Consider the following 12152-nt stretch of genomic DNA (forward strand, 5'->3'; position numbering starts at 1 on the left):
CCTCTTCTGGTGACAGTTTAACGACGTGACTTCCTTGTAATTGCAGGGCTCGTTAGCTGGACGCCCAGATGGGGACTTGGCAACCAAGTCAAAGCTCTGTGAGCCTCCGACCTTGCATGCTACATACCATCAGTGAGGGCGGCGTGATCTTAACAACCATCGCTATGCAAGCCGGCCGTCACTTTCATTTTATTTTTCTGCAAAGGCCGTAGGGTAGACGCACCGAATTACCAACAACAACTGGCAGGCCGGCACATGCATGCACCGCCAGTGGCACGCCAGAAACGTGGCCGTGCCGGGCACGGTCCTGGTAGCAACGTACTCCTACGTAGTAGTAGTACGTGTTGGCTGGACCAGATTAACTTCCAGCAGCCGCGCGCACACAAGAGAACACTGGACCAGCCGACCAGTTCACACCGCAGCGAGCATGGACGCCACACTCTCTGCTAGTGCTAGGGGTACGTCCGTCCGTCCGTCCTTGGAGCTTAATAATGCACGGATCGGAGACGGACCGCGCCGGCAACCACCATACCGGCCGGCCATTATACATGACCAGACCCAGCCAAAGCCGCACGATTTGCCGTATCGCACATTTTTCTGTCCTTCCGGACGAGGCAGGCACATATTCCGCCTCAAACGGCCCCGCGCGCTCGTGTCGTCTCATGCAGGCCGAAGCCGCGCGCCGCGCCGGCCGCGTTCCAGTGAACTCTGGTGGCCAGCTAGGTGCCGCGCGCGGGTATCATATTCGTATCGAGTTGCGTATCCTGGAGCGAGTCGGTCGGTCGGCGCCCGTCTGACCGGCACCGGCAACCGACGACGCCACGCCACGACCCCGACCGACCTCCCGGCGCCGAGCTCCGCAGCGCACGTTTCTGCCGCGCTCACTGGTCGATCCGTATGTGACGCTCGCTGTCCTGCTGACACTGACATGTTCGTGTAACTAATCATGTGGAATGTGGATTATTTTTGTAGCGTGGCGCGTGCTGGAGCAGCGAACAGCGAGCGTTTTGGGGCTGACAAGGACCCGTGCGGATACGACTACGATCCGAGCGTGATTCCAGCGGCGCGTGCATCCATCCACCGTCAGTTGCCGTTGGATAATCATTATTTTCTGACAGGAATTATCAGTCGTCAGAACCTGCTTGTTACTTTGTTAGAGTCGTCGGAAGAATCAGTGGAAATCCGTACTAGCGTGGATAGGAAGCGTGTCTTGTGAACCGAGGGCAGGTAACCTAGGGGGTGTTTGGTTCTCTGCATTGCATGTGACTCGCACCCACCATGCAAAAATCGCTTGTCTGGTATATACTGCATGGGCTTTTGAGCCTGGCCCGGTGGATGGAGTTAATTGCACATAAGTAGCACAATTGGGGCATCACATGCAGATTGGTACCACGATTGCTAATTTTTGCATGTCAGTACCATGATTGCTCCAGGTTTTTTAAATAAGGCTAAAACGCGTATTTATACGTATTGACGCTCGATCTGACAGCTTGGGCCCACCCGTCAGGTGCCACGCTGGCCAATCGGCGCGTGCCCGCGCGCTGACTAGGACGAGCCGGTGCGCTGCTGCTCTCCAACCCGGTCCGGTCGCACCAGCTCGCCCCCGCCGCACCATTCCCCTCCCCTCCTCCTCTCCTCACTCGTTTCCTCTGTCGCCGCCGCCCGCGTCCCGACTGCTGGCCGCCGCACCGCCCCGCCGACGCCATGGTTTTGGAGGACGAAAGCAGCGATGACCAGTCTAGCCTCCCGTACATGCATTCTTCCTCCACAGACGGTCTCAACGAGGTCAGTACAGTGAGTTTAGGGTTAGGGTTTCAGATTTGGGATTTCTTGATTTGGTTGATTTTGGTAGGTTTTGATTTGCCCAGTGTCTTTGTGCGAGCTTCTGCAGGTCCCTTTCAGCTTTGAAGATGCAGATTACAAGGGGCTTGAGCTGGATGTGATGTCTCCATGTGAGAAGCACGGCATGGCATCTGAGAGGCTTGTTGCCTTTGAAGGAACAGACACAGGCCGGCGGTTTTTAGCATGTGCACAGCCGGTATGGATTGTAGGCATAGTGTTTTTTTTTCCTTACTTTGTCAGTGCCATATTGAACTCTGTTTGCTGGAGTACTCTGCTTGCTGTCAACATTTTGGTTCATAGTGGCACTAGAGTAGCTTATTTAGGTCAAGCATGAGTATATTTTGCTGGAGTACAATGGCATAGTAATTTTGGTTAATAGTGGTACTAGAGTAGCTTAAAAATGGTAACTAACCTAGTCAGTCAGCTACTCAAGTGGCTGCTCCTCTTGTTAAATGTAGTGGTCTGATGCTAAATTTAGATATTCTTTTTGGCAACTGCAGTTATCTTGTGTAATTACTTGTTGTATGAACTATGTTGGTGTTGTTGTTGTTTTTGCAGGCAGGTAGCAATTGTGGCTTTGTTGAATGGGTTGATCACCAGTGGCCCCCAACAATGCAGAATGCATTGTTGAAGCTATGGGCAATGGTCGAAGATGCCAAAACTGTTAGGGTGAATGACAATCTTGAAAGTTCTTTCACTATCCACCATCTGACAGAAGAGAAGAACAAGCTGGAGGCCAACTATGACAAGCTAGTCCAAGATGTGCATGAGCTGATGAACTTCCAGGAAGATAAGGTGGTGGATTTCAGACATCTGCAGTCTGCCATTACATATCAGCAGGAGGTAAGAAAAGAACTGATTGATGATATGAAGGCACAGATGGCAAGTGAGATGGCAAATAAAGATGCAGAGACCCAGAAACTTACTCAGAAGTATGAGCTGCTGCTCAACCTGACAAGAGCTCAAGCAACAGTCATTCAGAACTTGAAGTTGAACAAAATGAAAGAGAAGCAAGTGCTTACTGAAGCTAGCATGAATTTGGAGCTGAAGAATGCAGAGCTAACAAAGTGTCAGGAGAAGCTCACCCAAGAGAAGCTAGAGTTGAAGCTTCAGGTTGCTGATCTGCTTAAGGGAAATGAAAAGCATATTGAAGAGAAGTGGCAGTTAGAGTTTCAGAATGAAAAGTTGAAGGAGAAGTTCAGGGGGATTCAGGCCATCTTGGAGAAGTGAAGAAGATGAAAATGAGATTAGTGGCATTGCTGACCTTTTGGGAATGATGGTTGTGTAATGACCTAGCATCTAGGAACTAAGGTTGTGTACTGTATGCTTGTACTAATGGTGAACTATGGTTGTGTATGTATGTAGTAGTTATGCTATTCATCCTTTTGTGAGAAAAGGATGAACTATGCATTTGAAGTTGAACTCCTCTATGTATTGTGAACAATGGTTATGTATGGCTATAATGAGTTGAACTCCAGAAACTAACTTCACTGATCCATTACCACTTGATCCATTACAACTTGGCTTAAACTAGAGCAACTAAACCAGACAGTACATTGCATTTAGATTGGCTGCAACTAAACCAACTAACTAACTTAATATCTTGCCTGCAACTAAGCCAAGCACAAATATAGTGAAAATAAACACATACATATTCAATAGCAACATATTCAACATTCAGATAACCACCTCAAGTTCAACACATACATATCCAGTAGCAACACATACAAGTTCAACATTCAGATAACCACCTCAAGTTCAACACATACATATCCAGTAGCAACATATTCAACACCAAAATATGGTGCCCCAACTAGAGTACTCCACCTCAAGTTCAACATTACAATAACCAGTACTGGATTGTGCCAAATTATGCATCAAGTGGCAACAACACATCAACATCAGCATCAAGTTCAACCAAAATAACACCACATCATTTCAAATTACATGGCTCCTTTTCCTCTGCTAGCAGTGAAGTAGGACATCCATCCAGTGTGTGTACCATCAGTAGGAATGTCAGCATATTGCCTAGGGGCACTGAATGGCCTTGGAGCACCTCTTCCAGCTCCTCTTCCACTGCCAGCTCCTCTTCCAGATGGTGGTGGTGTAGTAGAAGTAGCAGCTCCTCTTCCTCTGGCAGCTCCTCTGGCAGCAGCTCTTGGCTGTCTTGCTGTTGTTGTAGTAGAAGGACCAGCAGCTCTTGGTTGTGAGTTACTTGGAGTAGCCTTACAAAGAAAAGGAAAACAGTTAATAATGCTAGAAAGAAATGTACAAGAAATAAAGGAAAGATTTGTATATTTGAAGGTGAAAAATTATTACCACATGCTTATTCTTCCTCAAAGCTAGCTCAGGCTTCAACTGTTTAAGACAGTTTGTGTACCTATGCCCTTGGAGACCACAATTGCCACATGTTATGGTCCCCATTCTTGAAGTGTCTTTTGGCTTTGGTACTTCAAATTTGCCCTTGATCCTCTTTTCTTTCTTTCTTCCTCTCTTGATTTTGAATGCAGGTGGTTCTATGTCTGGACCAGGGGTCCTTGTCCAATCATGCTCACCAGGCACAGGAAAGATCATTGGTTCATAAGCTGCAACATAAAAATCTTTCTTGAAGAATTTGCTGACATAATCCTCTGGTTTCCTTTTAGCCTTGTTTATTGCAGAGATGGCATGGTTGCAAGGTATGCCACTAAGGTCCCACTTCCTGCATCCACAAGTCTCAAGTTCCAGGTTGACAGCATGTGTTTGCTGCCCACTTGTAACTTGCCATAAGTTGACCCCTGCCTGTATTGGCTTGCAATATCTGGCCCTCTCCTTCTCAACCTCTAGCTTCTCACTGTAATGAGGTGTTATATCCCATCTTGCTGCCTTTACACTCTCTCTGTTCCTATGCCACCTCACCATCTGCTTATCTTTTATCCCATCACACATTGTCCTTATAGGTTTTCTCCTAACATCTAGAATGTACTTGTTGAACACCTCAGACAAGTTGTTCACTACCAAGTCAGTCTTGCAGTTTGTGTCAAATGCATGCCTTGCCCATGTTTTTTTGGTATTGCAGTAAGCCACTCCCAAGCTTCCTCACTTTCAGCTCTAAGATCATTCATTGCAATATTAAATTTGTGTTCATTGTAGGCATAGCTAGCATTATCCATGCACTTCTTAAGATCTTCACCCCTAAACCCAGCATTTTGGAAATTTGCATATAAATGCCTAAGGCAGAATCTTTGGTTGCAATTTGGAAACACAGCATTCACTGCATTCAATAACCCCTGACACAAACAATTTAACAAGTCTAAGCTACAAGGTAAATAAATATGCATCAATGAAACTCTTATCTACTGTTAACACTTGTGCAAAACAAATGAAATGTGCAAACACATACCTTTTGTCTATCTGACATTATAGTATAAGGTCCAAACTTGCCCACTTGTCCACCTAGGCAAATTTTCAGTTGGTGTAGAAACCAACACCAACTAGGTGTGTCCTCTTGTCCAACCATGCCAAATGCCAGTGGATATATGTTGTTGTTGCCATCTCTACCAGTGGCAGCAAGGAGTTGAGCTCCTGTAGTGAGCTTAATGAAGCATCCATCAACACCTGCATAATCAACATTTCCAAACATTAAATACATTCAAGTGATATACAATATGGAGTACTCTACAATATGTAAATGGTGCACAAGGTTCAGGAACTAACCAATGAATGGCCTACACCCATTGAGAAACCCCTCCCTTGCTCCATTCAGGCAAAAGAACATGGCATGGAATCTTGGGCCTGGGTGGGGTATTTTTGCATTTGGTACTGGAGTAACAGTAGTGACTATTACTCTACTCCCAGGGTTTGTGTCCATGACAGTCTGAGCATAGTCTTTAAGCCTAGGATATTGCTTCTTGTGATCTCCTAAGACAGCTTCAATAGATATGTTCTTTGCCCTATATGCCATGCACTTGGGCACATCTACACCATATTTTTCCATGCATGCATCAATTATTGTCTGAATACCAGTAGTTATATCAGATCTGAAGAGATACTCATATTTCTGTGCTAGCCACTTAGCACTAACCCTGGTGGTCTCAGTGGTACTAGGGCAAGTGTGCTCTAGTCTCATCATCTTAATTACAAAGGTTTTCTCCCCTTTTATAACTGCTGCCACCATAAAGAACTGGCATTGTTTATCTGGACACTCAACAATTATCCTCTGATCTGAATTCCTGTGATACTTAAAATTCCTGGCCTGAGTGATGTGCAAATTCAACAAAGCATCTCTGAATTGATGCTAATCCCTAAAACACAACTTCATACACAGTTGCTCATGTGGTTGCTCCATTTTCTCATTGTACCACTTCCAAGCAGGCTTTTTTTTGCCCTACTCTTCCTTTTCTTTGGTAGGACAAAAGAGATTGGCTCAAAACCATCATCATCACTCTCCCTCAACAACCCCTTCTCTTCTTCATCTGATGATGGTCTGAAATCAGGTTCAACCTCTGGTAGCTTACTATAATGTGACCTAGTTGTTGGTCCTCTTCTAACTGGTAGCTTCTACTTCTTCTTCACAGGTTCAACTATAGTTTCTTCTTCTTCTTCAAAAGTCCTATCTTCCTCTACCTCAAATGGGTCCTCAACTTCAGTGTCACCCTCATAATGCAGCATTTCTTCCTCTTCTGATTGCTCATCATCTGATTCTTCCTCTTGTACTTCTAGCTCTCTCTGTCTCTTTCCCTCTTCCACCTCTACATCTTCATCATCACCCATGTAATGAGGGTCATTTCCAATTTGAGCATCCTCATCAAAGGAATTAGCATCACTGTCCTCATATGCGTCAAATCCTTGATATCCCTCTTCTTCTTCTTCCAAAACTGCTTTCAACTTGGCTGTTGCATTCTTGCTTTCTTGTGTGCAAACACCAGCAGGATGAGGTGTGCTAGAGTTGCTACATTGACTCTCAAAAACTACTCCTTGCTGATCAACAGCTAAGACAGGAGGCTCACTCAGATCTAAAACAATAGGCTCTTGGTACACCACAGTGGACAACTCTGGCTTCTCAAAATGTTGCATCTCAAAATCAGTATCAGGGGGTGGACAAGCCCTGACTAGCAAATCAAGCACCAATTTGTCCTGGATCTTCCTCTTTATCATCTGTAATTCTACATGACTGTCTACCAAATCCAGCCCTTTCTCTCCTAAAGATGGATTTTTAATGTGATACAAACAATCATATGCATTAAATCCTTGGGTTTCCATCACTGCAACCAAATTCAGATAAGTAATATCTGAACCACACAGCTTCATCTCCAATGGTTCTCTTGCATCAAAATGGATCCTTACTTGCCAAATGTCTTCATCCAAACTACAGAACAAACTAAATTGCATGTATTCATTATAATTACTCTTAATTTGGAGAGCAACAGTACAGTACAGAACAATTTAGAGTAACCTGTAAGTCTAATATTTACTATTAACTCTACTATTACAGATGCTATTCAGCACAGAACAATGCTATTAAAGTAACCTGTAAGTCTAATATTTACAGTACAGAACAATGTACTTTACTATTTCAGCACAATAGCAAAATTAAGGAAAAAGACAAGGTCATAATCCCAAATTGTTACTGTAATTGAACTAATTTGAGAGTGCAATACACTGAGTTACTAGGTTACTGTAATTGTCCTATACTAGTCACTACAATTGGACAAACCCTAATCCCCAACTGGATAAATAAGAAGATGAACAAACCCTAAAAATCCCCAATTGGATAAACCAGAGCAGGAGGAGGACAAGGGTACTTACAGCACGCCGCCAAGTCCATGCGTCAACTCATGGCTGCTGCTAGGGTTCGCCACCCACTGCTGCGCCAACCGCAACCGCTGCTCCATGCTGAGTAACATCGACTCCTCCTCGTCGTCGGTCGAGTACGCGGAGCTGGAGTCGTCGCCGCCATCGCCGTCGACGCCAGCGGCCAGAACGGCATCTCCCCGCCGCCGTGGACGCCCTCGCCGCCGCCTGGCGGAGTCGCCGACGCCAAAGACTAGGGTGCGGCGGCCGGCTGTCGGGACGCGGGCGGCGGCGACGGAGGAAACGAGTGAGGAGAGGAGGAGGGGAGGGGAATGGTGCGGCGGGGGCGAGCTGGTGCGACCGGACCGGGTTGGAGAGCAGCAGCGCACCGGCTCGTACTAGTCAGCGCGCGGGCACGCGCCGATTGGCCAGCGTGGCACCTGACGGGTGGCCCGAGCTGTCGGATCGAGCGTCAATACGTATAAATACGCGTTTTAGCCTTATTTGAAAAAACCTGAAGCAATTATGGTACTGACAATGCAAAAATTAGCAATCGTGGTACCAATCTGCATGTGATGCCTCAATTATGATACTTCTGTGCAATTAACTCCGATGGATGCAAAATTAGGCCTCTCAGCCAGGCTGAGGGAAACACAAGTTTCCTGCGTAGCTCGCGTGCAGGCTCGCTGCCTCGCTCGTTCCCTCCTTATCCCCTTCTTCTGTCCAACTCCGCCGCCTAGACCTAGCGCCGCCGCCGTCCTCGTTCATCCCCCGCCAAGCTCCGCCGTCGTCCTCGACCAAGCTCCGCCACCGTCCTCTACCAAGCTTCGCCGCCTCCATCCTCGACCAAACGGCGCCGCCGCCCTCGACCACGCAGCACCGCCGGATCTTGCCGCCTCGCGTGGCGGCTCGCTGGATCCTGGCGCCTCGCGCCGCCGCAAGACAGATCGCGCCACGCCATCTCCAAGCGCCGGCGCTGCCCTTGTCCAAGCTCTCCCACTAGCCTCTTCAAGTGTCGCAGTTCTTGACTGCCCTCGTCAAGCGCCGCCGCGACCCTTGTCCAAGCGTTGTCGCCGGCCTTGTCAAGCACCATCTACGCCATCTGGAGTTCACCTCATACATCCATATCATGCAAAGTTCACCAAACACCATCTAGGCTCATCCTTGCATCAGTCCAACCAGGCTACACTCACCCAGCATCCTCCATGCGATGCAGCCTAAAACTACCCGGGGAACCAAACACGCCCCTAGATCACGGCTTCGATCAGGGTCAGATTCTTCAGGCAGTGAAAGGCGGCCGCCGGCGGCCTGGTGCTCAGCATTGAAAACGATTTTTTTTTTCTTGTGGTGGTTAACCAAAGGCAAAGCTTCATCACCGGCGGGATGGATCAAGACATGTAATACTACTACTAATAAACAACAGTTGTACTACTAACTTGCAATTGACTGTACCTGCACTACACTACTATGACTAGCTTGTAATCAAACTGTACATGCACTACGCTTCTGTTACTAGGCTACGACTATAGTAGTGGTTGTCCTCGGGCGACAAAGCTTGTTGGAGGCGTTGCACGCTCACCCTAATAAGCTAGCTAGGGCCTCAAGCTGCACCATGCATGCATTCATCTAGGATGATTCGTATAGCTTTTGAGGAGAAAACAGTGTTAATTGCAACGCCATGGCCAAGTGAAACCTCTACAAGTACATCTAGCGTACATATACACGGCATTGTAATGCTCGTACCTTTTCCGTGAAAACTAGCACTCATGCAACACCCACAAAAGTTAAGACGTGCTGCGTGGCCTGAAATCCGCTTGGCGATCTTCCGAAAGCTACATCACTCAAAATCCGACGAGAGGTTGGTAGGTATACGAAGCGTGTGAGACGGGCCACATGCATTGGCCAAAATCGGACTGGCCTGGCACGCGTTGGCCAAGAACCAAAATACGTAGTTTTTTTTTACAGCAACAGTATCAAAGATATATAAGAGGAAAACATGTTTAGTTTTTATAGGAATATGTACTTAAGTGTATTATGGTCCATTTCCGAAGACATGGAGCGGCTTTTAGAATTGTTTTTGTTTCAAATCAGCTAATTAACCTGACATGCGAAAATGTAAGGAAAACAATGAACACTAGTGACCTTTGTTTGTGAGTATAAATTGTTTCAACTGAAAAATGTAAATATTTAAACACCGAAGCATGCATATGAGCAAAATGAAAAATGTAAGAATGAGGTCCTTTATACCAGGCCAACCGAACGACGGAGGCAAGTCCCGATCGTCTTCTTCCCTCCTATAAAACCTCCTCCCCCGCCACCTACAGGAAGCCAGCTCTTCCTCTGCCCACCCAACAACAACAGACTCAGACCAGCAGCTCAGCTCTCAACTGCCGTCGATGGCGAAATGCAGCAAGATCCACAACATCGTCTTGCTCCGGCAGACCCTGCAGCGGTGGCGGTCCCGTGCCGCGGCGCGCGCTGCTACGGGTGACAGCATGGTGTCGGTGCCGGCGGGGCACGTGGCGGTGTGCGTGGGCGGCGCGTCGCGGCGGTTCGTCGTGCGGGCGGCGCACCTGAACCACCCCGTGTTCCGGGAGCTGCTCCGGCAGGCGGAGGAGGAGTACGGGTTCCCCTCCGGCGCATGCGGCCCCATCGCGCTCCCCTGCGACGAGGACCGCTTCCGGGACGTCCTCCGCCGCGTGTCCTCCGAGGAGCGCCTCGGCGTGGCGGCCGTCAGCAGCTGCGACATCGCGACGCGGCCGTTGCTGCAGAGGATGGCGGCGGAGGAGCTCGTGTGGTGACCGATCGATGGAAGCAACACGCATAAGCCATTCGGCATACGTGCTCTGTTCTCACATAAGGTAGCCCTGGCGATTTGACTCCGGCGACGGCAGCCGTGGCATCAGCAAGTGGTCTTCCGTACGCGGAAATGGCGAAATCATGTCGCCGCTGGGAAGACTCCGCCCGCCCACCGGCGCGCACGGCAAGCGCCCGAGGACCAAATGTCTTATTGACGGACGTTGTCCAGTGTCCGGTGTAGCCGTCAGCGGCGCCCCGAAACACGAATCGGGGACGGTGCCGCGCGTGAGCAACCGAGCCTCTGTACGACTTGAAAAGTTAGACTGTAGTTAGAAGAAATTTGTAGTGATTAGTTCAAGATGAAGATGACGAATTTTGTGATTGTCGTAATTAATCGATTGCATTCCTTGCCGCTAATAATGTCTTGGCTCTCCATGGGTGTCATTAGCTGTTGTATTATCTGTTTTGCTAACTCTCCACCGATTAAGAACTTTCTTATTAATGTGCAAGATTCACACCTTTATAGACTACGAGATCACATGACAAGGATAACCCCGGCCGAGATCAAAGTAATGTTTTAAGAGTTTTTTCCAAAAAAAAATTTAGGACAACACCGCCCTTTGCAACGAGATATGCACACAACCATTTTATTATTTTGTTTTGTTTTATTTTTGCGGGAAAATTTTCGATCTATTCATCTTTAATCATGGCATGCGCGTTGTCGTCATCGTCCCTCCCTCACCGAACCGGGCAAAACTTGTTGAAGTAAAAAGTTGGGAAGTCGCCGTGCTAAGGCATCGTAGGGCCAGCACACTAGAACAACAATCGCCGTTGATGAAGAGTAGCGTAGATCGGAAGGATCCAATCTGAAGACACACGAATGAAGACGAACGATGATCAGATCCACCAACGACAGATCCATCGGAGACACACCTCCACACGCCTACCGACGATGCTATATGCACCACCGGAACGGGGGCTAGGCAGGAAGGACCTTATTCCATCTTCAGGGAGCCGCCACCGTCTCGCTTTCCTGAGCATGACACAAACCCAAAATGAAAGAAATATCTAAAAACGGAGCCCTCCCGCGACAAGAGTCGGGATCCACCGCGCCCTCATGGCCCTAAGGCCACTGGAGACGAGGCGGACGGGCTGCAGCGCCGGCGGGACGCAGAGGAACCCTAAGCTTTTAAGGAGAGAGGAGGCGGTGGTTGTGTCGATCCTTTGGCTAGCTAGCCATTTTATTATTTTATTTAATAGAACCAACAAAACAAATATATGGATCAACCCGAAAGCCGTCTTTCTGGCAACTATTGTGGCTATACCTACAGTCTGAATGATGTGTCCTGACCTCGCATCAATACACACCATCTAATACGGTGGTCTCACCAAGCCGCCCGCCAGCAAGCCTAAAGTACCAACTGGTCTAGCAGACCCTCATCGAGCACCACATGCGCATACTCCAAAATCAGCCGCCACCATCTTCCACCTTCCCAACTTCAGGAGAGATCAACGTATCGACCTTGCCACCACGACGCCAGACAACGCAACCACCCTGCATGTGTCCACCAGCACACGTCCAACGCCAAGATCCTGCAACGCCATGCCGTGGTTGACGCGATAGATGCCACACCGCACCACCTTCACATCCAGATCATCAACACCAACCCAACGGTGTCCACCGGCCACAGAGCTCCTAAAGTGACTCCTTCAAGAAGGGAACGACGCGGGCACCGCTT

The 12152-nt window shown here is 48.3% G+C and overlaps 2 protein-coding genes across 2 annotated transcripts; both read left to right on the forward strand.

The window, feature by feature from the left end:
* The first annotated feature begins 1704 nt into the window (after nt 1-1704).
* Nucleotides 1705-3072, forward strand: LOC109750026 (uncharacterized). Its single transcript, XM_020308974.3, has 3 exons — nt 1705-1785; nt 1892-2038; nt 2401-3072. Exons 1-3 carry the CDS (start codon nt 1705-1707, stop codon nt 3070-3072), a joined length of 900 nt encoding a protein of 299 aa, XP_020164563.3.
* A 6470-nt stretch (nt 3073-9542) lies between these two features.
* On the forward strand, nt 9543-10977 carry LOC109750060 (indole-3-acetic acid-induced protein ARG7-like). The gene has a single exon (XM_020309008.4). It carries the CDS (start codon nt 10011-10013, stop codon nt 10413-10415), a length of 405 nt encoding a protein of 134 aa, XP_020164597.1. The 5' UTR covers nt 9543-10010; the 3' UTR covers nt 10416-10977.
* Nucleotides 10978-12152: the final 1175 nt, after the last annotated feature.

Source organism: Aegilops tauschii, chromosome 2 (assembly GCF_002575655.3).
Source record: "Aegilops tauschii subsp. strangulata cultivar AL8/78 chromosome 2, Aet v6.0, whole genome shotgun sequence".
NCBI lineage: Eukaryota > Viridiplantae > Streptophyta > Magnoliopsida > Poales > Poaceae > Aegilops > Aegilops tauschii.

Excerpts from the sequence above, each read along its gene's own strand:
- LOC109750026 (XM_020308974.3), top strand. The coding sequence starts at position 1,705 with ATGGTTTTGGAGGACGAAAGCAGCGATGACCAGTCTAGCCTCCCGTAC. Across the intron at positions 1,786-1,891 it reads CCACAGACGGTCTCAACGAG|GTCCCTTTCAGCTTTGAAGA; the intron begins GTCAGTACAGTG and ends GAGCTTCTGCAG. Across the intron at positions 2,039-2,400 it reads TTTTAGCATGTGCACAGCCG|GCAGGTAGCAATTGTGGCTT; the intron begins GTATGGATTGTA and ends TTGTTTTTGCAG.
- LOC109750060 (XM_020309008.4), top strand. The coding sequence starts at position 10,011 with ATGGCGAAATGCAGCAAGATCCACAACATCGTCTTGCTCCGGCAGACC.